The sequence below is a fragment of the Notechis scutatus genome, chromosome 8 (genome assembly GCF_049901735.1).
Source record: "Notechis scutatus isolate UNSWTSFEM ecotype Mainland chromosome 8, rNotScu1.2, whole genome shotgun sequence".
Taxonomy (NCBI): domain Eukaryota; kingdom Metazoa; phylum Chordata; class Lepidosauria; order Squamata; family Elapidae; genus Notechis; species Notechis scutatus.
Genome location: NC_142016.1, coordinates 17872419 through 17898252, shown reverse-complemented (window position 1 = coordinate 17898252; position 25834 = coordinate 17872419). Strand labels below are relative to the sequence as shown.

General features: G+C 45.1%; 1 protein-coding gene across 2 annotated transcripts in view; it reads left to right on the top strand.

The window, feature by feature from the left end:
- The window catches only part of APLP1 (amyloid beta precursor like protein 1), a 47849-nt gene that overhangs the window by 4232 nt on the left and 17783 nt on the right, over window positions 1–25834 (top strand). For both annotated transcript variants that reach the window (XM_087970869.1, XM_087970870.1), the window contains exons 2-12: window positions 3750–3917; window positions 6107–6236; window positions 9225–9337; window positions 10152–10330; window positions 11422–11711; window positions 15926–16056; window positions 17554–17628; window positions 19992–20150; window positions 23466–23594; window positions 23761–23860; window positions 25084–25218. In XM_087970869.1, the coding sequence (XP_087826995.1) occupies window positions 3750–3917; window positions 6107–6236; window positions 9225–9337; window positions 10152–10330; window positions 11422–11711; window positions 15926–16056; window positions 17554–17628; window positions 19992–20150; window positions 23466–23594; window positions 23761–23860; window positions 25084–25218 (1609 nt within the window). The remainder of the gene's footprint in view (window positions 1–3749; window positions 3918–6106; window positions 6237–9224; window positions 9338–10151; window positions 10331–11421; window positions 11712–15925; window positions 16057–17553; window positions 17629–19991; window positions 20151–23465; window positions 23595–23760; window positions 23861–25083; window positions 25219–25834) is intronic.

Sequence of the window (25834 nt, the reverse complement as noted above, 5' to 3'; positions counted from 1 at the left end):
AAGAACATTTAACATTAGCATATTCTGTCTCTTCTTCATCCGTGGAATCAATGGTTCCAGAGGATGGGGTGGGGGCTCCAAAATTAGGTTTATACACCACGATGAGCCATAAGATGGTTTGCTTCATTTTGGTGTAATATTGCACGTCAACGGAACTCCATCTTGGTTGTTTATAAGCTGTGCTTTCTGGTTTCATGGTATGTGTGAACCCAGGCAGTTGCAGCTTGGGTGAATAAACTGTGCTTTGGGGGAAGCTTTGCTAAACCACGATGCACGCACCCTGTTAGTGAAAGGGCTGTGATTTGTGTGCATGACCATCAAAGGCACAGGCAGGGCTGGTTGAGAATGCAACGGTGTTCAAAAACCACACAATTCTTGTCCTCCTCCAGCCACACAATTTTTGTCATCTTTTCATTGGGCAGCTCTCCAAGAGATTCCAACCCAACCTTTTTCCTCTTGGAGGAGACAAAGTCAACCGAGGCTGCACCTACACCCACCAGGCCACCCTTAAGTGTCCCTGCTTGACTTACAAGTGTTTAAGAAGGCCTGTGACTTCACCTTTGTTTCCCTTAGGAGGTTACAGACAACAGCTAAAACCGCCTCTCCATCCAATCCTTAAAAAAAAAAAAAGGACAATAAAAGGGAAGCCCCAAAATAAATGCGATCACGTGATTTTTACTTTCATAATTGGACTATAGCTTGAAGTACTTTAAAAGGCCGGGAGGAGGGACAATTTCTAGTGCAGCGGCAATGGGGGGGTGGGGTGAGACTAGATGGCCTTTAAAGCCTCTGGAGAGACCTTTGAAGCATCTTCTAATCTAACTGGATGATGCTAACATTCCCCAGATCTGGCTTTGCAGAGTGGGAGGAATTTCTTTCATTCTTCTCCAAAAGAGGCCGGAGAAGAGATCCTCCTGCTACGTAGAGGTTGGAAGGGAGCGTCCACCTTGTGTGGTCACTTCTTCCCCAGCCTTCAGCCCAGGCCCTTTTCCATCCATGTTTCCCCTGACTTCTAACAGAGAGGGAGAGTGGGGGGAAGAAGCTCCCTTAAAGGCCACAGCCCTGGAAAATGTTGGGAAAATTCTCCCACCGCTGCCAAAAGGGACATCATCCAACCGCAAGGGACTTCATCGCTTCCCCGCCAACCCTGCTCCTTCGGTGGGCCAAGGGACCGGCAACCCACCTCGCCTTCCTTCCGCTCACCCCTTCCCAATTCTTCAGGCCCACGGGAGGGCTGTCTTCCTTTTATCTCACACCCCCACCCCCACCCCGGCACACCTGCCCTGCTGCTGGGTTGGCCAGAAGCCCAGCCTTCGCCATCTTGGCCTGGTCATCTAAACCAGACACCTGGCCTTCCATCGGTGGGAGAAAGGGAAGAGAGCGGGATGGGAGAGCCCAGAGAAAGCAGGACCCAATGGGCACGTGGAGGAGTGGGGTGGGGGGGGGGGAAGGATGGGGGGGGGGAACCTTTTCAGAGGCTTTTTAAATTCCTTTTGAAAGCTTCCTCTTCCTGCCACCCCTTTGGAAGTCTGCCCTTTCCCCTGCTGTAAAAGGCAAAGCATCAAGGTTAGGGGAAAGAAAGAAGGGGGAGACCAGCTCAGCTCACCCAATGCCAGGTTGGGCATGTGGGGGGGTGGGGAACAGAGGCAGGGATTAAAGCTCATTTATTAATCCTATCTCCATTAACCACTTCCCACCCGAGCCAACATCCACCTTCCTGGGTTATTTACAGAGACAGCTCAGGCAGGCAGGCAGGCAGGCAGGCTGGCTGGCTGGCAGACCCTCAATTGGAAATCCACTCCACTCTTTTCTTTTCTCTTCCTCTTTCTCTCCCTCCCTCCCTTCCCCAACCCTGCATTTGATGTAGAGTCCAGTGGTCAGCCTTCCATCAAACTGCAGCAGCAGCTGCTTAATCACTTAAAGCATAGGCTTAGCCATGAGATCTAGCTTAATCCAGGCCTGATTTCTCTTTTGCCCCTCCGTTTTTTTGTTTTTTTGTTTTAAATCCATTAGGTGGACCCCACCCTCTTTTTTCCTCCATCCTGCCCCTCCCTAGGAAAAAAAAAAAGCCAGCTTCCACTAATATGCAGGCCACTGCTTCTCCCTTGTATGCTTCCCACCTCTGTTTTAGGGATGGACAGCGGGGGGAGATTTCTGATTTTTAAATTAAATTGTCGCTTTCCAGAAAAGAGAAATTGATGCACTGGGTGGAATTCAGTCCAAAGGTGGGAGTGGCAGGGCGGGAAAGAGAAATCGGCAGCTACATCGCTGCCGCTTCTTTCTGGTCATCTGCAACCCTCCAAATCCCCTTTTTGTGGGGTTAAACCTCAGGATTCTTCTCAAGCATTCTCATCCTTAAAAAAAACCAAAGCATTTCCCCTGCCTCTTCCAAGGCTCTGCAATTCACGGCCTTTTCCAACCCACAGCCAGCCTCTCTCTCTTTTACTGCGTCCAGTATTTTGGTCCCAAGCTTTTTCTGATTCAGCTAGCTCGCTGGTGGGGTTGTGTGAATGGATGCTTGAGAGGTCTGTGTCAGTAGCTGTCAAAGGGCACGCCTTACTAGCACTGAAGATGCTACTGGTTAGGGTAATGAAAGGTCTGCATGAAAACAAGAAAACTCAGTGAGCACCAAGGACCCCACAGTCCTCTTCCTCCCCCCATCTTCCTCCTTCTCCACTCCACAATCCCCATCTCCTTCTAGCACTGATGTTGCTACCTAGTTAGGGTAATTAAAAGTCTGCAAGAAAACAAGCAAGCTCAATGGGCACCAAGGAGCCCTCACGTCAATCTGGAGCTACAACTGTTCTTTATTGGAACGGAGGCTTGTTTCTTGCTTTGGTACGTAGGATGCAGTCATGGAAGCAGCTTTGATGTTGAGGCTCAGATTCCCGTGAGAAGGAGGAACAGCTAGAACTGAGAAGAACAAGGACCTCGCCAGCTTTTGCTACCCTTCCTTTTGCCCAACCCACGAGGCTAAGCTAAATTAGGTTTCGATAGTCTGCCAGATAGAACGCGACGTGCCTGGGAATAGCGTCTTGTGGGAATGCAGCCCTTGCGTTTCGCTAACTCAGGTACAGGACCAAAGGTCCAACCAAATCCAGCCCAAATTGGCCAAGCTGTGGCCTCTTTCTGAGAGGTGGTCCCCAACATCGGTACTGAGATGCTGCAAGAAGCTGTTGCTGGAGGGGCAAATAAGAGGAAGGGGGGTGCCTTGATGAAGAAGGAGCAGAGAGAGGGGGAGGAAGAAAGGTGAGGTGAGGAAGAAAGAAGGAGGTGGAGAAGGAAAACCTGGCAATTGTGGGTGGGGGGTGGGTTTGGACCCTGTGAAGAGAAACAGCAGAGAGGGAAGGGGCTGGTGATGCAGTATTAATTTCCATCTGGGAGCTGGTCTCCATGGCAACAGAGAAGATCTGGCAACTCCATTGGGAGCGGTTACCACAGCAACAACATCCTGGTGGTTGCTGGAGGAGGAGAAGCCGGAAAGAAAGATGGTGCAAACAAAGAACGGGAGGGGTGGGAAAAGAGGAGGTTAAAAAAAAAGATAAAATAAAATAAAGGAGCGGGGTGGGGGTGGGGGTGGAATTTGCTGAAGTGGCAGAGCCTTGCGTGACAGACGATGCCCTTTGGGTGTCACCTTGGCTGCCGTCCTATCGCAGTCACAGTGCATGCCTAGAGCATCCGCTTGGGCGTTTTTGGCCAGACATGTTGACTAATCTTCCCTCCCCCCCCCCTTCTTTTTGTGCTTTCAGGGGATGGGAGCAGCCCTTGGGCCCTCCCTGGGGACCCCCCAAGTGGCCATGTTTTGTGGGAAACTGGTCCTCCATCTCAACGTCCAGACAGGCCACTGGGAGCCTGATGCCATCGGCACCCGGACTTGCTTTCGTACCACTGAGGAGATCCGGAGCTACTGCCAGGAGGTATATACACACCAGCATGTACACACACACACACACACACACACAGAGTCATAAATATGCATAAGCGTGCATAAGTGCACAATCGCACCTACCGTCCCTGTCCTATTGTCCTCAATTATTAGTTCCTATTTCTTATATTTAAACTTATGTTTATTCTTCTTTCTATTGTATTGTAAGCTTTTGACAAAATAAGTAAATAAATAAAATAAATAAATAAAAATGTACGCCCCCATTGAGCTCATTTTTCTAGTACAGGTAGTTTTTTGGACAATTGAGCCCCAAATTTCCGTGGCTAAGCAAGTTAGTTGTGAGTTGTGAGTTTTGTCCCATTTTACAACCTTCCTTGCTCCAGGTATTAATAGCAATAGCCCTTAGACTTATGTACCGCTTCACAGTGCTTTACAGCCCTCTCTAAGCGGTTTACAGAGTCAGCCTATCGCCCCCAACAACAATCTGGCTCCTCATTTAACCCACCTCGGAAGGCTGGAAGGCTGAGTCAACCTTGAGCCTGGTGAGATTCGAACTGCCAAATTGCAGGCAGCCGGCAGTCAGCAGAAATAGCCCTGCAGTACCGCACTCTAACCACTGAGCCATTGCGGCTCTTAAATAATCACTGCGGTTGTTAAGTTGGTAACATGGTTGTTGAGTGAATGTGCCTTCCCCTCTTCATTGACTTTGTTGGTTGGAAGTCAAGCTGGGAAGGTCACAGACAGTGATCACATGACACTACAACTGTCATGAGTACATGCCAGTTGCCAAGCATCTGAATTTTGATCACCTGACCCTAGGGATGCTGCAATGAACTTAAGTGAGATACAAAATGGTCGTAAGTCACTTTTTTCGGTGCCAACAGTCACTAAACGAATGGTTGTAAATCAAGGACTACCTGTACCCATTCTTCTGATGTCATCACCCCTTCCTACTTTTTCATCACGACTCCTCTGAGCCAGTCCATCTGCTGTCAATCTTGCTGTTCCTACAAACCCGTCTTTTTAATTTTCAGCCTCCTACTTGCCAGGCCTATTCTTGTGTAATCAACCAACACCTCTTCTGTTGACAGTCCTAGAAACTCAGAAAACAACCTTCCGTTCCTCTTAATTCTTTTTCTCAAACCCTCTGACAGTAACTCCAACAGGGGTTAACTGAGGGAAAAAGAAATCGTATGTTCTATAGCAGGGGTGTCCAACCTTGGCAACTTTAAGACTTGTGGACTTCAACTCCCAGAATTCCTCAGCCAGCAAAGCTGGTTGAGGAATTCTTGGAGTTGAAGTCCACAAGTCTTAAAGTTGCCAAGGTTGGACACCCCTGTTCTATAGGTAGCCCTTGAGTTACAACCGCAATGGGCAGGCTCCGTGTTGTAAGTCTCGAGGGTCCTAAAGCAGGTTGCTCATATGACTGACCTGATTTTAGGATGGTTCTTTTGTGGCAGTCGGTAGTTTTGCCCCCTAAAATAAAAAAAATAAATGCTGCTTTTCAACAAAAATGCCATAAAATGTCACCCATGCAGTGGTGGGATTCAAAAATTTTTTACTACCAGTTCTGTGGGCGTGGCTTGGTGGGTGGGCCATTTGACTGGGTGGGCATCACTCCGGTTTTTTTTTTTGGCAGCACCCCTCCTCCAGGGTTTTTTTTGGGGTCTCCTGGGCCTCGGGAAGCCTCCTGGGGCTGTTTTTGCTCCCAGGAAGCTTCCTGGGGCCAGGAAGGCAAAAACAGAGCACGGTGCAGTTTGGGGGCGGCTGTGCACCCTTTTTGCTTCCTGGGCCTGAGGGAAGCTTCCTGAGAGCAAAAACGCCCCACCCCACCCCGTGGAGACTTCCCTAAAGTCCAGGAGGCAAAAGAGGGCGAAGCAGTAAGACAGCGAGGGGGATCCCGGCACAGCTGATCATCGGAACGACTGATTGTCGGGAGGGGGGGGGGAAATATAAAACGCAGTCAGCGATGTCGCACATGCACGATAAGGACTGACTGGGTGGGGAGGGGAGGGGAGGGGCAGGTGGAGAGGGGTGGGACCAGCCAGGGGCACGATTGGCCCGTTCTCCAAACTGCGCAGTATCACAACAACCAGTTCTGTAGAACCTGTCCAAACTGGTAGAATCCCACCCCTGCTTTCAAGTGTCCCAAGGGAGATCGACTTCCTGCTTTTCTCTTCCCTCTCTTTGATGCCCTACTAACGGCCGTTTGCCCTGCAGGTATACCCAGAGCTTCAGATCACGAATGCTGTGGAAGGTACGCAGCCAGTTACCATAGACAAGTGGTGCAAGAAGGGACGCTCATCATGCAAAGGCCAGATGCACATTGTGGTACCCTACCAGTGTCTTGGTAAGCACAGAGTCCAGCAGATGATCGACCTGTTTGCATTTCCAGTTGGGGATGATAAGGACTGGCTTTAAAATTGGGAATGAAATAATGTGTGGTTGTCATTTTTCTTGTCCCTTCTGCTGCCTTGGGAGGTTGTGCCTTTGAAAGCACCAGCTAGAAGGCAAGGGATGTCTTGCTACTGATAAAATGCAAGCCCCCTCCCCACTCCTTCGGGAGCCTTTTGGCAGGTGAGGGCTGAAGAAAGTTTAAAAACGTGTAGGGTAGGCCAGTGTTTCTCACCCTCAGTGGACTTAGGATGGATGGATGGACTTCAACTCCCAGAATTCCCGGCCAGCATGCTGAAGTTGAAATCCACACATCTGAAATCCATCCATCCGAAAGATGCTGAATTGAGAAACACCGATGCTGACTCATGCTAGAAAGTTATGGTCAGTGGTGGGATTCAAAAAATTTTTAATACTGGTTCTATGGGCGTGGCTTGGTGGGCCTGGTGTGGCTTGGTGGGCGTGGCTTGGTGGGCATGGCAGGGGAAGGTTACTGTAAAATCCCCATTCCTTCCCCACCCCACTAACCTGCTTTCCAGCTCCGTTCTCCTATTCAGGGCAACAAAAGAAGACCAGCCAATCAGCTGGGACTCAAGCGGCAGAGAATAGATGGGGGCGGGGCCAGTCAGAGGTGGTATTGGCCGGTTCTCCCAACTACTCAAAATTTCTAAATGTAAAGAAACTCCAAGTGAAATAGAAATAATTAGGAAAATCTGGATGTGCGTAGAAATGGACAAATTGACAAAAAAATTAAAAAAAGTAAGGATGAAAGTATTGGATAAGTTTTATGGTTGGTTAGAAAAGAGATAGGATCAAGATAATAAGAAATGATTAAATGTATGTATATATTATATACTATGTATATAGAATGTAAACATGCACTATTTTTATATGTGATTTAGCAATGTAAGACAACTATGTGGGTTAGGAGGATTGTACCATGTTCATTGTTTTTAATGTTTCTTTTTGTTTTTGTGTTTGTTTATTTAATAAAAAAAAAATTTAAAAAAATTCTGGTACCAGTTCTCCAGAACTGGTCAGAACCTGCTGAATACCACCTCTGATTACGGTATACACTTAGCTCTGATTTAGTGGAAATGGAGGTTACATTCACTTAGACCAGTTCAGTGGAACTTTATTTTTGAGCAGAAATGAAGAAGCTGCTATTGGTGCAGAAATTGATTGTGGACAAAACTCCTGTGTCATTCTTTTCCAGGAGAAAGTGCTGTGATAGCATTATTTTATTTTCTAAATGTTTATTGCATTATAATTAGCAAAGCAACCAGAAATCCTTCAATAGTTTAGAGTCTCAATATCTGTGGGATACAGTAGAATGACCAGTGACAAAGGATTTAGAATAGAATAGAACAACAGAGTTGGAAGGGACCTTGAAGGTCTTCTAGTCCAACCCCCTGCCTAGGCAGGAAACCCTACACCACTTCAGACAAATGGTTATCCAACGGAGGAGTTGCTTGCCATCTAAACTTTGGTGTAGAGGACCCCAAATTGTCTATCTCTGTAGTTTAACATTATTTCACCTGTCTTGGAGTTTTCCAAACTTGGGGTTGTAGATAATTCTTTTTTAGATCTTTTGGTCTTGCCTGCTTTGCAGATACTTTGAAGGAAATATTGTCTTTTGTCAAATTAAACTTTCGTCCATCCTGATGAACCTTTGACAAATTAACACCTTCCATACTTGCCAGACGTCAGATCCCATAATTCCAGGCCATTTAACACCAAATCTGATCTACCTCAAGGCAAATTTGGGGACCAACCTCCGTGCCTTCAAAACTGATGTTAAGCTACTCATCTCTCTGGGAAGAATCAGAGTGATAAAAGTAGAGGAACCTGCAGCTTTCCTAATCTTAAAAACTATGGGATCCTAGCTCCCATCATTGCTTAGTTAGCATGGTCAAGGATGCTGGCAGTTGTAATCAGTAAAAATCTGGAGAATCCCAACTTTCAGACCTTTAGTTAGTGACACAAAAGATGGAAGAATAGAGGAATCATTATAATCCTAATGATTGTAGCCTATCCTGTCAGGCATAGCTACAATAAATACCTCATCATTGCTCCTTTCTTCATTTATTTACTAGCTCGATACCTGTGCTTCGCTACGAAACTATGTGGTCAGGCTTAGTTTTGGGGGAGGAAAATAAGGGGGGGAATTGTGCCTCTGCCTACCAGCATCCATCCTGTCAGTGTGTGAAAGAGTTGAGGGTTGTTTGGAAACTGAAACAGTATTTGCTGTGTGAGCAAGAAGGAGACAGCAAGGAGCCTGGGCGTGGCTTAGCTCAACTGTTCTGTACTAAAGCTGCTTGGTGCTGTGAAACTAAAACAAACTCTTCTGCTTGTGTTTTGCATTTGGAAGATATTTCTTTTCAGGTGGGGAGGGGGAGTAGAACTCCTTAGCATCAGAGAGTGTTAATAATAATATACGAAATACTAATGCTCTGATGGACATTTTGAAAAATCCTTTCTTGTGAGCACCTAGAAGCCAAGAGGAACATACATGCCGAATTTCGAGTTTGTAGGCTTTACGGTTCTGGAGATTTTGTGATGATGAGTGAGTGGTATTTTGCTTTTATAGAGATTGATTGATTGATTGATTGATTGATTGATTGATTGATTTATAAACCATCAATGTCTACATGAACCGCATGTTGTCTGGGTACAATTAGTTTGGAGAAATAATAGTAATAATATTAGCAATAATATTCATAACATTAATAGTGATCACATAATAATAGCAGTATTTGCTTATCTCTCTCAGTAAACCTTCTATGCCATCATCTCTTATTTTTTTACTTTTTAAACATACAGTATATAATACTAATCTTAACTTCTAGCCTTTACTTGTACATATTAACTATAATAACTTTCTTTCGTCATTACTCCTTGATAGGGCAAAGTGATAAACCTACTTGCTGTTCTCTTTCCCCAGTGGGCGAGTTTGTGAGCGAAGCACTTCTTGTACCAGACAAGTGCAAATTCCTACACCAAGAGAAAATGGACTCCTGTGAGACCTACTTGTATTGGCATAGTGTGGCTAAAGAGGTGAGTAACTGTGGGCTTCTTACCAAGCATTTCTACTTGAGTCTGGTTGTCTGAATTAAGCCATCTCCTAAATTAGTGTTAACTTAGATCAAATCATTCTTAGTTGCGGTTAAACATAGCTGTGGTTAAGCTATAGTATGATTGCCTCATCCAAGCAGGTTTTGTAATGGTATGTAGGAAACACCTTGGGAGACTGGATCCAGAGATGCTACCTAGGGAACAGCCAGATAAGAGACGGCATAGCCCACAGCTGCATAACAGGCAGATAAAGAGGCTCAAAGAAGACCCTCCCTAGTTTCTCAGTCTGTAAAGGGTTAGGAGTGGCATGGTGGCCTAGAGGTGGAGACTGTGAGTTTGATCCTAGGTAGTGTCAGATACTTATATTTCTGGCCCCAAAGAGAAAATCTCTGCTGCAAACTCCATGTAGGCTCAGTTCCATTAAGTCATCCCTACTCCACCCCAATGCAAAAGATTACAGGGTCCTTAAAAGAAAAAGAAATAAACCAACAAGATGAGGGCAGAATAGTATTTTCAGACAGATGCTGTTAATATAACTTCACAGTAAAGTAGAATTAGCTCATCTGGCCACATCTCCAGTCTGCTCTACCTAGTAAGTAAGGCTTGACAAGTTTTCACAGCATGCACTGTGTTAAGTGAAGGATACTCTTCTCACGTTATCTGAGTTCACACGACAAAACTCAACTGTACGGCCTATAGGTTTACCTGGCACTCTAGGCAGGTTCACCGTATCGTGTGAACCAGTCTCGGGCTGTTGCCTCGCAGCATTTTAACCTTGTTCATGTCCACCTTTCAGGCCTGCAGTGGTGAACATCTTGAGCTACACAGCTACGGCATGTTACTGCCTTGTGGAGCTGACCGCTTCCGAGGTGTGGAATACGTGTGCTGCCCTTCACGCCCGCCAGCCATCAGGGTGGAGCAAGCTACGGAGGGACCCCCGGTGGTTGCCCATTTAAGGGAAGAAGCCCTGCGCAGGTGAGACGATGAGTCTGAGCAGGTCCAGCTGCATAGGAAGGCGGTTAAGATTCCATTGGAGACCAAATTTTACCCCTTGCAAAACTTATTTCATTTAGAATGTTCCTGGATCTGGCTCTTACAGGGGAAATCTGACAGGAAATGTTTAGATATATGTGTGTACATATCAGTGGTGGGATTCAAATTTTTTTACTACCGGTTCTGTGGGCGTGTGGCTTGATAGGCATGGCCATGTGACTGGGTGGATGTGGCTTTTTTTTTTTTTTTGCCTTTTTGCCACTCCCACCCATTTTTGGGAGCTTCCTAGCCTCAGAGGAGCCTCTAGGAGAGGGGGCGTTTTTGCTCCTCTAAGGCTTTTCTGGGGCTCTGGAAGGCAAAAAATGGAGGAGGGGGGCCTGAGCTCCTCCCTCCATTTTTTGCCTTCCTGGGCCTCAGCAAGGGGAATCCTAGCGCAGCTGATCTATGCACAGCTGATTGTCGGAAGGCGAGGAAAAAAAAGAAATACCTTAGGCGAATGTCAGGCGAGCGGGTAAGCGAGCATCGGGGAGGGCGATTGGGGAGGGCCAGCCAGAAGTTCCTACCAGTTCGGCAACCCACGCCAAATTCTTGCTACCAGTTTGCTCGATCTGGTGGCCGCTGAATACACCACTAGTATATATGTATACATATACAATTGATTGCTTTATTAGCCAAAATTGAAGACTGGTGCATGGCAGAGGTGGAGCTCACAACCTGTGAGAAGTTTGATCTCAGATAGCAACAGATATTTCTCTCTCTGGGCACAATGAGAATGTATCTGCTGAGGAAAAAAACCTCTGCATTGGCAACAGGAAGGGCATCCGGCCAGTAAACATTCAGCTCCATTCCGTTGCCTCGACTTTACCCCACAACGTAAGGGATTACGGGATCATTAAAAGACCAAAAAGAAAAAAAAGAAAAATAGCACAAAATTGAAGACATTGCTCCTACAGGATTATGTAGTTGAATGGGAATATTTTCCTTTTCCCATGCCTTTCCCCTGCTCTTCAAATGCATCTTCTTGCTTGATGGATTTGTTTTGGGATCTTAACTCGATGGGTCTTTTTTTCCAGCAACAAAGTACCAACAGGGCGTATTCCAATAGAGGAAGAAAGTTTAGAATTGGAGGAAGACAGAAATATGGATGAAGAAGAGGAAGAGGAGGTGGAGGAGGAGGAAGAAGAAGAAGAGGAGGAGGAGGAAGAGGAAGAAGAGGAAGAGATTCCTGGAGAGAGTGCTCCTGACTCTAACCGTTTCCGTGCTGCCTGGGATGACTATTATGTGGAACCAGGATATTACGATGACAGCATCACTCAAACCACCATCACCACTACGACTCAGACCACAGAAGAAGATGTCAAAGGTAAGCAGTGGAGGCAAAGACCCATCTTTAAGAGTCAACCTCATAGAGCACCTTCCAAGGTCCATGTCCTTTCTTGCTATTGCTTACCGTCTCAACCGAGACCCGGGGTTGGGCTGCTACAGATTCGCCTGGGTTCAGGCGGACCTGTAGCTAACGTTACGTCTGGTTCGGCGAACCGCTAAATCCCACCCCTGGCTGGTCCCTCCCACCATGCCCTGCCCCTCCGAGGAGTCTCTACGCGGCCCATTTTGGATGTGAGGTAAGTACAGGGACTACACAGAGGCTCAGGGAGGGGGGGGAAATGGGCCTTCTGGAAGTCCGGAAACGGGCCTGAGGGAGGCAGTTTTCACCAGGAAAGCCTCCGGAGCCTCGGGAAGGCGAAAAGCCTGCCCCGCACCCTCCCGCCATGGTGCTGGAGGCCAACTAGGCCACGGCCACTCAGCAACGGGGCAGAGAACCCGTCGCTGGAATTTTTGAAGCCCACCCCTGGAGAGACCATATCAATGAAGAGAGAGAGAGAGAGAGAGAGAGAAGGGCAGCCTCTAATGCTTCTCTGGATGACCACATGGTTAGATTAAACAGGCAAACAGGGGAAACATCATTTGCTAAAATCTTTTTGGCCTCCTGAGTGCCGCGGACGGTGTTGCTGGTGATTTCATGACGTCCCCAGAGGTTTGAAAAAAAAAAGGCTTGGCCTTTGAGGTTGTTTTGATGGATTTGAGGTTAAGTTATCCTCAAATGTCTCTCTAAACTGAAAAAAACAAAAACCAGGATGCTCTGGGACTTCAAAAGAGGCCCAGAGGGGGCAGAGTATCTGAAGGCCATAGGCCAGGGATGTCAAACTCAAGGGCCGGGGAGCCAGATCCGGCCTGTGGGGTGCTTAGATCTGGCCCACAGGGCCACCCTGCAAATAGCTAAGGGACTGGCCTGTGGTGCCTCTGCCAGGGAAAACGGAGCTCAGGAAGGCCATCCTCCCGAGGTCCGTTTTCGCTGTCAGAGGGTTGCAGGAGGCTGACACAGCCGAAAACGGAGCTCAGGAGTCCGTTTTTGCTGGCAGAGAGCTCTGGCCACCACAGGTGCCCCTGACACGAGTGACGTCGAGTTGGCCACACCCACCCTGGCCACACCCACTCCAGCACCCCCGAGGTCAAACACAACCCTGATGTGGCCCTCATTGAAATCGAGTTGACACCCCTGCCATAGGCAACGATTACAAATCTGTGGATTGCAGGTAGTCCAATATTTAGTGACCATTTGAAGTTACAACGGCACTGGAAATAGGGGATTATGACCGTTTTTTCATGCTTATGACCATGGCAGCTTCCCCATGGTCACGCGGTGAAGATTCAGATGTTGAGAAACTGCTATGTATGTCCCAGGATTGAGTTATCACCTTTTGTGGCCTTCTGACAATCCAAGTCAGTAAGGGCAGCAACAATCCTGTTGCTAACTTAACAACGGCGGTGATTCAGTGAACCAACTGTGGCAAGAAATGTCATCACATGGGGCGAAACCCACTTAGCTTGGACGGGGGGGTGGAGGGGTTGGACTGGATGACCGACAAGGTCCCTTCCAATTCTTTTAATCTGTTACATGTCTTGCTTAGCAACATAAATTTCGGGCTCATGTGTGGTTGTAAGTAGAGGACTACTTGTGCATCTAGAGGAAGAAAAAAAGGCCACCCTATGAAGACTGGGGTTTTTTTTTGTATGTATTTATTTTATTTTAATTATAAGAATACAACACAGGGCAGCCGTTCTGGTGTTACAATTGTTATACAGTACATATATAAATGTTACTTTACCATTTACAATCCTCTTGTTTGATACATGGTTTACTAATTATTCTAATCATCATAGGTAGTTATGTTCTGACCGTGCCTTCTTCTATGCAACCACTGATAGAATTTATTCCACATTTCATAGTTACTCAGATTCCCCCTTGTTTTTTAATTCTAATTTTAATTCTGCACAGGCCATAATTTTCCTTATTATCTCTGTTTCTGGCGGTATGCTTTCCTTCTTCCAGTATTGCACATATATTATTCTAGCCGCCATCAACACATGTACTATTAGATAAACTAAGTCCTTCTGGTATTATTATTCCTAGGAGAAAAAACTCCGGCTTAAATGGAATACACTCTCAAGGGCTTCTCAGAACTTTGAGCCATTGGCAGCCATGGTAAAAATCATTGCTCAAAGACAGATCAAAAGAAAGAGGAATATAGGCCAGAGGTGGTATTCAGCCAGTTCGGACCAGTTCTGGAGAACCGGTAGTAGAAATTTTGAGTAGTTCAGAGAACTGGCAAATACCACCTCTGACTGGCCCCGCCCCTATCTATTCTGTGCCTCCCATTGAGTCTCAGCTGATCGGCTAGGTCTTCTTTGGTTGACCAGCACAGGAGAATGGAGTTAGTGGTTAGTGGGGTGGGGAGGGAATGGGGATTTTGCAGTATCCTTCCCCTGCCATGCCTACCACGCTACGCCCACCAAGCCACACCACACTCACCAAGCCATGCCCATGGAACCGGCGGTTAAAAGTTTTGAATCCAACCATTGATGTAGACCGTGCAAAATAGGGACCTCTGGGGCACGGAAAGGAGAGAGGCAAGATGCCAGCTACTACTAGGTTGAGAAAGCAGGAAATGCTCAGCTGCTCAGCTGTTTCTCTGAGTGCCCATCACCTCCTCCTCGTCACAATGGGAAGTCTGTCTTGGAGACAGCGCTGAACCTAGCTCTCCCTGACACTAAAGGGTAGAGGATGCTTAGAATCAAAGCCTCGAGGGGGCTGGCCTGCTTCTTTCCGTCCTCAACCAAATCACTGCAGGACGCCATGCGCCCAAATAGATTTGCATGCATGGATGGTTTTAAATATTCGAGATAGGTGACTTCTGCAGGGTCAGGCATATTTTAACAGGGGAAGCAATTGCATCTGCTTTGGAATGCAAATCCATCGATGTCAGGCTGCCGCAGAAGTTGGGACCCATGGAGGAGAGTAATGGAATCTTAATTATATTCCAGGAAGAGTAAGGATTGCAGTTGAATTTCTGAGCAAGGGAGAGAACCCTGTCGTAATTACACTGAGCCAGATCTCAAGCCTTTCGCTAGCTCTTGCAGTGCCGCCCTCTCTCAAGGAGAAATTGGATTGTCTCTTATATCTCTAGTCCTAATCATGTCCAACAATAATGGATGAGTGTTTACATTCTCTGCATTCCTAGACTCCCTTTTTAGATAAGTCCACCTTTTTAGACTGGATTCACCCAGTAATTGAGCCCTGGTATGTAGCAGTTGAGCCCTGGTATGTAGCAATGTACAGGGACATGGTGGCTGAATGGCTTAGACGCTGAGCTTGTCGATCAGAAAGGTCAGCCGTTCGAATCCCTAGCGCCGCTTAATGGAGTGAGCTCCCGTTACTTGTCCCAGCTTCTGCCAACCTAGCAGTTTGAAAGCATGTAAAAAATGCAAGTGGAAAAATAGGGACCACCTTTGGTGGGAAGGTAACAGCGTTCTGTGCACCTTCGGCGTTTAGTCATGCCGGCCACATGACCAAGGAGACGTCTTCAGACAATGCTGGCTCTTTGGCTTTGTAACAGAGATGAGCACCATTGGGGGACACTGCTTTACAGCACTCTCGAAGCCAGGGATGTCAAACTCCATTTCTTTGAGGGCCACATAAGGACTGTGGTTGAACTTGTGGGGGGGCAAGTGGGTGTGGCCAACTGGTGAGTGTGGCCAACTGGGTGGGCATGGCCAACTTGATGCCACTCCCCAAACTGCTGGCATGTTTCCTCTTCGCATTGGATAGACCGGGCCAAAGCAACGCGGGCTGGCCCCTTACATTTTCCAGGACGGCCCTGTGGGCTGGATCTGACCACATCGTGGCTCAGATGCAGCCCACGGGCCTTGAGTTTGACACCCCTGCTCTAAGCGGTTTACAGAGTCAGCATATTGCCCCCAACAGTCTGGGTTCTCATTTTGCATGTCCTTAGAAGGACAGAAAGCTGAGTCCATCTTGAGCCAGTGAGTATCGAACTTCTGGCAGTTGGCAAAATTGGCCGGCCATACTGCATTCTAACCATGGTGCCATCACAGCTCTTATATAATCTTTTCCATGTGCCATGTTCAAAACAGTTCAAAGGCAACAACTTACGTTATCTTTGCTTTAAGACTGGTAAGAAGGCCTGGTCTTGTCTAACACAATTGCTGTCTATACAGTGACCCCAACCCCTCGCCCAACGGACGGGGTAGATGTTTATTTTGAAATGCCTGGAGATGGGAATGAACACGCCAACTTCCTGCGAGCCAAGATGGACCTGGAGGAGCGGCGCATGAAACAGATCAATGAGGTAATGGCTGGACAGACAGGAAAGAGGATTTGCTCAGCTTGCAGATATGCAAGCTTTCATTGTATGGTTCCGTTTGATGAGTTCAGACACACCCATGGGGCCATCAAAGGATTTCTCTTGACAGATTGCACTCCTACAATGACGGAGACGCTCTAATCCTGTTAGAAATGATGGATGTGCAATATAAATCATACTGATTTGTAGGAGCCATGTCTAAGTCTTTCTTTCTTTCTTTCTTTCTTTCTTTCTTTCTTTCTTTCTTTCTTTCTTTCTTTCTTTCTTTCTTTCTTTCTTTCTTTCTTTCTTTCTTTCTTCTTTCTCTTTTTTCTTTCTTTCTTTCTTTCTCTTTCCTTCCTTCTTCCCTTTCTTCTTTCTTTCTTTCTTTCTTTCTTTCTTTCTTTCTTTCTTTCTTTCTTTCTTCTTTCTCTTTTATTTATTTATTTGATTTATTTGATTTGTCAATAGCTTACAAAATAATAGGTATAAGTATATACATAGTTATGAATACATGAAATGGGTACATATAAGAAAAATAAAGAAACAATAGGACAGGGACAGTAGGCACGTTGGTGAGCTTATGCACGCCCCCTACAGGCCTTTTAGGAAAGGGGTGAGGTCAATAGTAGACAGTCTAAGGTTAAAGTTTTTGGGGTTTGGGGAAGAAACCACAGAGTCAGGTAGAGTATTCCAGACATTGACCACTCTGTTGCTGAAGTCGTATTTCCTGCAATCAAGTTTGGTGCGGTTAACCTTGAGTTTGTATCTATTGTGTGCTCTTGTGTTGTTATGGTTGAAGCTGAAGTATTCATTGACAGGTAAGTCATTGCAATGTATGATTTTATATACCATACTTAGATCAGACCAAAGACGGCGTAATTCAAGGTTTTTTAGGTCGAGAATTTCAAGTCTGGTGGCATAAGGTATTCTGCAACGAATAGAGGAGTGGAGAACTCTTCTTGTGAAATATTTCTGGACTTCTTCGCTTTCTTCTTTTTATTTCTTTTTTCTTTCTTTCCTTCCTTCCTTCCTCCCTTTCAACCTGCAGCAAGGAGAAGACCATGTTCAATGTCCCAAAGGTCCTTTTTTTCAAGAGGCACTATCTTGACTGGATGGTGGGAGCTGAAGAAGCTTCTTGGATGAGAAGCAAAATGTCTTCAAAGAAAAACCAGAAAGTCCAGTTCCCTCTTGAAAAGAGCACCTCTGGGACAACCATGACCTGGATGACTCCATAGACCATGCTCAATGGTTAGAGACAATGGCTCAATGGCAGAGGGATAGAAGGATAGTCAGTATGGCCATCTTCTGATGAAGCTTCTTGGATGAGAAGCGAAATGTTCCCTTCCTCTTCCTCAAGGACGAAAAGCAACTTTGAGACAACTATGGCCTGGATGATTGAGAATCTCCACAGATAACAGAAACTGCTTCTCCAGAACCAGTTTCTACAGCAGAAAACCCTTGTATGGATAACACCACTGTCCTTTTGTTATGATTTCACAGGTGATGAAGGAATGGGCTGAAGCTGACAACGAAGCCAAAAACTTGCCGAAAACAGACCGGCAAGCACTGAACGAGGTGAGATTGGCCAACCATCTCATTGGACTCCCATCCCTTTGTATTTTAATGTTTGTTTGGGGAATTTAATAATGACATTTTTAAAAAATTAAATCCATGTCAAGATTAGGTGAACTAGTAGATGGACCAGCAGATCCTTCACTTGTGGGTTTCTTGACCCAGGGCAATACCGTTTGTCCTTTCCATTCAGGTGTTAGAATTAGCTTTCAATTTCCATGGATGCTGCTTTGGGTTTTGTAGGGTTTACAATTCAAGTTAGTTTCAATGGCTTGTTTTAAACGGTTTAGCTGAGCTGGAATGACAAGGCCCTTCTGTTTTCTCTATCTGTTGTTTGATTCTATTCTGTGTTTATAATAGTTGCATTCTTTTTTTATTATTATTATTCGAAAACAACTTGAATGGGTTCTACTCTGAGAGAAAGCCCAAACATGTTTTTACCAAAAACAAAAGTTGAATCAACCCCATGGCTTCGTATCTGTTTCTTTTAGCCTGTCTGTGAGCAGATGTTGTAGCTTGTCTTTAGCGTACATCTATTGATAGCTGTCGGTTTCTAAATATTGATATTTTTTTTTAAAAAGAGTAATTTGTAATAAATCTCCAAATATCTTGGACTAACCTCCCTTATAGAAATTGGTCTCGCAACCTCCCCTGATGATCTTTGGTTCCCTTCTTAAAAACCTTAAACTTAGGTATCTTAAAAAGCTGAGGTGTTCATGCTGCTCTTTCAAAAATTTTGGAATCTACCATTTTTTCATACAGTAGAGTTGTTAAAATGTGTGGCAATCGTTTAATTGTCCTTTTGACAAAGTATTTTAAGCCATCCTGGCTTTTTAATTAACAGCCAGGATATAAACTCTCTAAACACATTCAAGTTAACTTAAACATCTGCTTCTAGGAGAATAAGCTCTGCATGGAATGCTTTGTTGTGTTTGCGTTTCATTGTCTCTATAGGTGGCTTGAGTAATTTTAAGCCTTTAATGCTAATTTTATTGCGTTTCAAGGAATTCGATGCTGTTGCTTTGCTACTGAACTATCCTGGCCCTTAGGGAGTTAAAAGGGAGTCTGTATATGTCTGCTCCAGGAATATAATTTTATATTTTGCTGTAATAAAGCTTCAAGGGTCTTTCACCCAAGGTTTTTCCCAAGTCCATGTTCACCTACCTTTTTTTAAAATAGATTTTTATTGTGTTTTTCCAGAAATACAAATCTCATTCATGTTTTTAAAAGTACAATGGCATCGACAAATATATATATCGTATAAATCTTATTCTATACATTTTTTTCTTTATATACATCAACACATATCTATTGTATCTATCTATATTTGTTTCTATCCTATATATGTTATATTCTATATATTTATCATATTACTCTCTTAAGGCCTCTTAAAATAATTACATTAATCTAATCTTATTTTTTTATATCTATTCTCTAACCATTCATACCATTTATGCCATATTGCATAATATTCGGAGTTGTCCTCTTTCATTTCTAGCATAAGCATGTCCATCTCTGCACATTCCAGTATTTTGTGTATAATTAACTCGTCTGGGGGAGTGTTAGGTCCTTTCCACATTTGTGCAAAAGCTATTCTGGCTGCCGTCAGGATATGCAAAATAATGTATTTTATCTTTTGGGGGTATTGATCTGTAATTATTCCTAATAGGAAAAATTCCGGTTTAAGTTCAATTTTTTATTTTAATCCAGTATTTCCTGGTCTTGGGGCATAGCCACCACATATGATAGAAGGTACCTGCCTTTTAATGATACAGTATTCATGCATCAAAATCACGTGAAGTGTTAGGACTGCTTTATAATGACTTGGTAAGACCACACTTAGAATACTACATCCAGTTTTGGTCATCACATTATAAAAAAGATGTTGAGATTCTGGAAAGAGTGCAGAGAAGAGCAACAAAGATTATTAGGGGGCTTCTAAAATATATGAATGGCTGTAGAAATTGAATATGTCTAGGCTAGTGAAAACAAGAACTAGGGGTGATATAATAGCGGGTATTCCAATATTTGAGGGGCTGCCACAAAGAAGAGGGAGTCAGCCTATTCTTCAAAGCACTGGAAGACAAGACAAGAAGCAATGGATTGAAACTAATCAAGGAGAGAAGCAACCTAGAACTGAGGAGAAATTTGCTGACAGTCAAAACAATTAATCAGTGGAACGACTTGGCCTCCAGAAGTTGTGAATGCTCCAACACTGGACGTTTTTAAAAAGATGTTGGATAACCATTTGTCTGGTGTATGGTTTCCTGCCTAGGCAGGGGGTTGGACTAGAAGACCTCCAAGGTCCCTTCTAACTCTTATTCTGAAATATCCTGAACGGCTTCTCTCTTCTTCTTGCTTTCTAGCACTTCCAATCTGTCCTCCAGACACTGGAAGAGCAGGTGGCTGGAGAACGCCAGCGGCTGGTGGAGACCCATCTGGCCCGGGTGGTAGCACAGCTGAATGATAACCGTCGGGCGGCACTGGAGAACTACTTGACTGCTGTACAGAACGACCATGCCCAGGTAGTTCAAAGGGTAGAGGAAGGCAAATGTTCGCTTGGAGAACGGAATGTGTGATTTGTACGTAAGCTGAGCTGAGAGAATGAGAAGCAGATTCTGCATGCGGATTGCAAACAAAGTAGACCGTGATCTTGGGACAGCACCTATTCACACCAGAGCAAGTGTTCTGACCTAGGCTTTCCAAAAGCACAAAGCCGACTCCTCTTCCCGATAAAACCCCTTTTAGTTAGTTTAAAGTGAATTCCTCTCCCGCAAAGTCCCCAGCCAACAGTCTTTTAAGAGATTTCACATCTACAGACCTTTATCAGGCTTGGAGAGCTGCCAGGCCGATATCTTTCAAGTGCCACTCTGTAGCAGACAATAGTTGGCAAGGAGTCAGGAACAGATCTTCACCCTAATGAATTGAACTAATTGCCTCCTGCAAACACCACTCTCCTTTTCGCTCCTCTTTATTCCCTCTGGGAGGGGCCATTCACCATCCACCTGTAGCTTTACTCCCGAATTGACCCTTGTTCCTTAGCTGCTCCCTTCTCCTGGCAGCTCTGCGCATGCGCACACTGGGAACAGGCTCCAGCTGTTCTTCTGCCTCACTGATCTCTGACTCTGAAGGCAGCTGATAAACTGTCTGACGGCCCTGGCCCCATCTCTGCCTCCGATGCAGAGCCCTCGTCAGAGCCTTCCCGAGACTCCAGGACTGGCCCATGTTCCTCCCCAACCCACTAACTGTCTGAATCTGCTGCCAATTCTGCTGGCCACTGGCGGGCCACAACAGCAAGTGTATAGAAGAGAAAGATGCTTTTCCCTAGCTTTCTGTTTCTTGCATGCAAGTGATGCAAGAGAAACATTATTTAAGCAATAGAGTTCAAGATCATGTAAAGAAGTATTTTCCCACCTTCCCAGCTCTGCGGATCACCAGCGACAGCAGGGAGGGGGAGCGGATGGTTTTGTGCACACACCGTTGATGCAAATGCAACTTTGCACGCTTGCACACTCGGCCACTGCTTGCACAGACCGGTTCCCAATGGGCCACGGACCAGTACCAGGCCACGGACCAGAGGTTGGGGACCCCTGATGTGAAGTGTAGTCATGCAGTGAAGAAGCAGTTAGTGATGTCACCACCCCATGATGCCCTGAAAGTGGCAAAGAGCAGAATGATGGAGCAGGAAAGTGAGATAACACTCACTGTGCATGTGGCGTTAGTTAGAAATTATCTGTTCCCTTGTATGAACAACTTATGGCAATATGCTACATTCCAGCTCCTGAAATCCTCAGCCAGAATAGCCACAGGCCATATCTAGATGAGGATTTAGGTCATCCAGCACATCTGGAAAGCAGCGTTGAAGAACGCTGATGCAGACAAGGTAACTGCAGAATAGCAAGTGGGGAGCATCATTCCCCCCACCCCACCCCCCCCCCCCACTCCCATTCTCTGTCTTGGTTTCCTGCTAAAATCCCAGAAGTCACATCCAGGCAATGACATCCAGAAATAAAACAGAGTTCGATTCCTCCCACTTTCTTCTCTGCTTGTGTTCCTAATTCTAAATTGGGGGTAGGATAATGTGGTGGTGGTGTTTTTTTGTTTTTTTTTCAAGCGCTCTGCCAAAAACGTTGTCTGCCTTTTTTTCTTTCCTTTTTTCACTCATTTTGATTTCTTTTTTTCAAAGAATTTTTCAGGGAAATTCTCCTGGGTAAAATACAGTTTTTGTTATCCTCCGTGAGTCTGGTTGTTTTCTTGCAGACGGTTCATTACGCAAACTAGGGAACATCATCTGTGCTAGTTCTGATGATGTTTACCCAGACTGGGTAATGAATTTTCTGCAAGAAAACAACCGAGCAATGAGAGCGCCATTTCAACCCTGCAGCTAGAAGTATTCTCCTTTATCCATTTTATTAAAATTTATTAAAATTAATTCTATTAATATTTATTAGTATTAATCAAATATCAACTTATTAAAATTAATCAATTTAAATATTAATTTTCTTATCCTTGTTAGTGGGATGGACACATTCTTCCTAATGATACAGAATACCAAAATGGGGATCCTACCATGTTAAATATATCTGGGTCCATATGGAAAGCACTCACAATTTTTGTTTTTCTTGTGGCCCCACTTGTTTATTTATTTATTTTTATTTATTTATTTGATTTGTCAACCACTTTCAAGATAATAGGTATAAGTATAAACATGAGTAAGAATACATGAAATAGGTACAATTAAATGGGGACATTAGGACAGGGACGCTAGGCACGGTGGTGCACTTATGCATGCCCCTTACAGACCTCCTAGGAATGGGGTGAGGTCAATAGTGGATAGTGTGAGGTTAAAGGAGTGGAGGGTTTGAGGATGTAACAACAGAGTCAGGTAGTGCATTCCAGGCATTGACCACTCTGTTGCTGAAGTCGTACTTTCTGCAATCCAGTTTGGAGCGGTTTACATTGAGTTTGTATCTGTTGTGTGCTCTTGTATTGTTGTGGTTGAAGCTGAAGTAGTCATTGACTGGTAGGGCATTGCAGCAGCTAATTTTGTGTACTACACTTAAGTCCAACCGTAGGTGGCGTAGTTCAAGGTTGTCCAAGCCCAAAATTTCAAGCCTGGTGATATGGGATATTCTGTTGTGAGCACAGGAGTGTAATACTCTTCTTGTGAAATACTTCTGGACTCGCTCGATTGTATTAATGTCCGATATACAGTAAACATATCCTGTAAACATCATGCAAAGTCTAGTCTCCCATCACTTTTGTTAAGCTCCTGATGGGCACATAGATGTCCATGATCCATGTTGTCCATCCAGGTTCTCTCCAGGTTGGCAATACCACAGAGGGTTACCGCTGCCTTCTTTCCCCAGTCTTTTTCAGCTTTCCAATCTAGTGCACAGCCCTTCCAAGTCACATATTCTGTTTAGCTTTTTCAAAACCAACCAAAGCTTGGTTTTGGGTTGTGCTTCCACCTGTACTTATCTGTGCCTGAAAAGGAGGAAACCAAGAGAGGCCAGTAAGAGAATCCATCTGCTCAAAGGCCAACTACAGTAGAACTTCTGATCACAACCATAATTTGTTCCATAACTTCGGCAATTTCTTCGTCTTCTAATGTTTCGTCTTCAGGAATATCTGGGTCAGGGGTCATGTTTGATCACCACCTGAGTATGCACTCGTGACCAGTTTCAAAAATTTTGTGAATTTTTTGGTCGGAACCCGGTTTGGTCGTGGTCGGAAGCATTCGTAACCAGAGGTTCTACGTGTATTGAGAATCGGGCAAGGAACGGTAGACAATCAACCAAGATTCAACTAATTTAGGCCACACTCTTCTTTTGACACAGCCTGATCGCATCCTGGCAGCTCTGAAGAGATACGTACGGGCCGAACAGAAAGATCAGCGCCATACTCTCCGCCATTACCAGCACGTGGCAGCGGCTGACCCCGAAAAGGCCGAACAAATGAAGTTCCAGGTATGGTTTTCGTCTGCCTATGGCCGCCATCTGGCATCTTTGCAATTAACATGTTTCATGCTGGCTGGGGAAGTCTGTGAGTTGAAGTCCACATATATTCAAGTGGCCAACTTTGAGAAACACTGTTCTAGAAGGAAACATTTTCCGTTGTTGTGTGTTTTCCCAGGTGTATACTCATCTCCATGTCATTGAGGAACGGATGAACCAAAGTCTTGCGTTGCTGTACAAGAATCCCCAGCTAACTCAGGAGCTCCGAGGAGATATAGGTACATGGGTCAGATCCTTCATATATCCCAAATATCATCCCTTCTCAACTCTTAAATTAAGTCTTCCGTTCTTCACTCACCCTATTGCTTGTAGACTAGGATGCCTTCCCAATTAAGTCAGCCTGCTCTTAAGTACTATACCAGGGGTCTGCAACCCACAGCTCTGGAGCCACATGCAGCTCCAGCTCCCTGTCGCAAGTCGGCACTGCAATTGTGAGAAGAGCTTCCGGTTAGGGAAGGGAAAAAGCACAGAGTGCCAGGAGGAAATTCTATGGCAAGGGGTGGGTCTTCCGGTCAGCTGTACAATTGATAGGGCTTTCAGTTAGGACACGTAAAGGAAACAGGATGCCAAGCTAGGAGGGGGACTCTATGGTGGGGGAAGTGGACGTCCAGTCGGCACCAGAATTGAATGGGGGGCGTTTCCAGTTAGGACCTTTGTGGCTCCCAGGAGACACGTTTCCTAGTGTGGGAAATGGGTCAAAATGGCTCTTTGAGTGTTTAAGTTGCTGACCCCTGTACTATACCAACAGCGGATACTTCAGTACTTAGTTTGATTGGTTACTTAAGTTGATATTCTCATAGTATCATTTCTACTACCCAGGGTGAGTCATTTTCGAAATACTTTTATATGTATCCAGAGGAAGGAAGAAGCACGGTAAAACAGCCCAGATTTTACTGTTATGAACTGAAGAACTAAAGAAGCTTCTTTGGATGAGAAGCAAAATGTTTTCAAGGAAGAAAAAAAAAACAAGGAAGTCAGTTGCCTTTTGGGAAAGCACTTTTGGGGCAACCAAGAGCTGGATGATGGAGAATCCCCATGGATACTGTAGAATGACCTATTATGAGAAAAAGGATCTATATAAAGGGAAATGATAGGTGGATCACACAGTCATCCAGATGTTTAGGCTGAATTTAGCCTTTTTATACACCTTGAGTGCTTCCCAAAAGGCCTGGAATTGCTATTTCTTCTTCAATTGTAAAATACCTCGGTTTAGCCCAGTTGTTTATCTGCAAAGTGCATCTGTCCTACGGGTGAAGGGCTAGATTTTTCTCAGAAGGGAAATTTTCTTATAAAAGAATGAATGAATCTGAGCATCTCTTGAAATAAAACCTTTGCAAAAAAAAAAAAAAAAATTGGGGCATCTTGTAGCAGGCAAGGTAGAGTCTCAAAACTCTTAAGATAGGGCTCCAAACAATCTACTTCCCCTTTCTCTAACTTCTAGAGGAGCTCCTGCGATCCGAACGGGTGTCCACCAATGACCTGCTTACTACCTCCATCTCCGAGACCCGTACCACTGAAGAGTTCTTACCCATGGACAGTGGGGAGGATCTAGCTGCGGAGACCCGTGATGGAGAAGGTGGGTCAGATCAGTTGCCCCTCACTGCTTTCTCAAGTCTTTGCCAAGGGTCAGGAAAGTGGAAAGAGGAAACCACCTAGAAATACAGCGGTGGGATCCAACTGGTATAACAACCAGTTTGGAGAAGCGCGCACCTGTGCATCGGGGTTATAAGTGTCTTCTTTGCGGTCCGTCATAACTTTGAATGGTCAACTAAGCAAGGGGTACTTAAAACGAGGCCTACCTGACATCACAGCCTTTACTTACACTGTCTGGGAATGATGTAAGAAGTTTTTCAATGCATCTGTTTGAGCACCAGATTTGTAGAAGGTGCCTTTGTGTATGAAAAGCAAATGTAGGAGTTGCATTCACCCAGGGGTGGGCTTCAAATTTTTTAGCAAGGGGCTCTCTGCCATAATGATTGGCTGGCTGGGTGTGGCTGGGTGGTCATGGGAGTGAGTGGGTGTGGCCAACTCAATGTCGCTTCTTTGCCCTGATTACCTTAAAAAAGGTAATATACCAAAAAGTTGTTCATTATTTCGTACATTTAATACTTAAATAAAAGACTGGGTGAAACCAGCTTAATAGCAGTGACTGTGAGAGGAATCTTGGAGTCTTAGTGGAGTTTCTGGTGAGT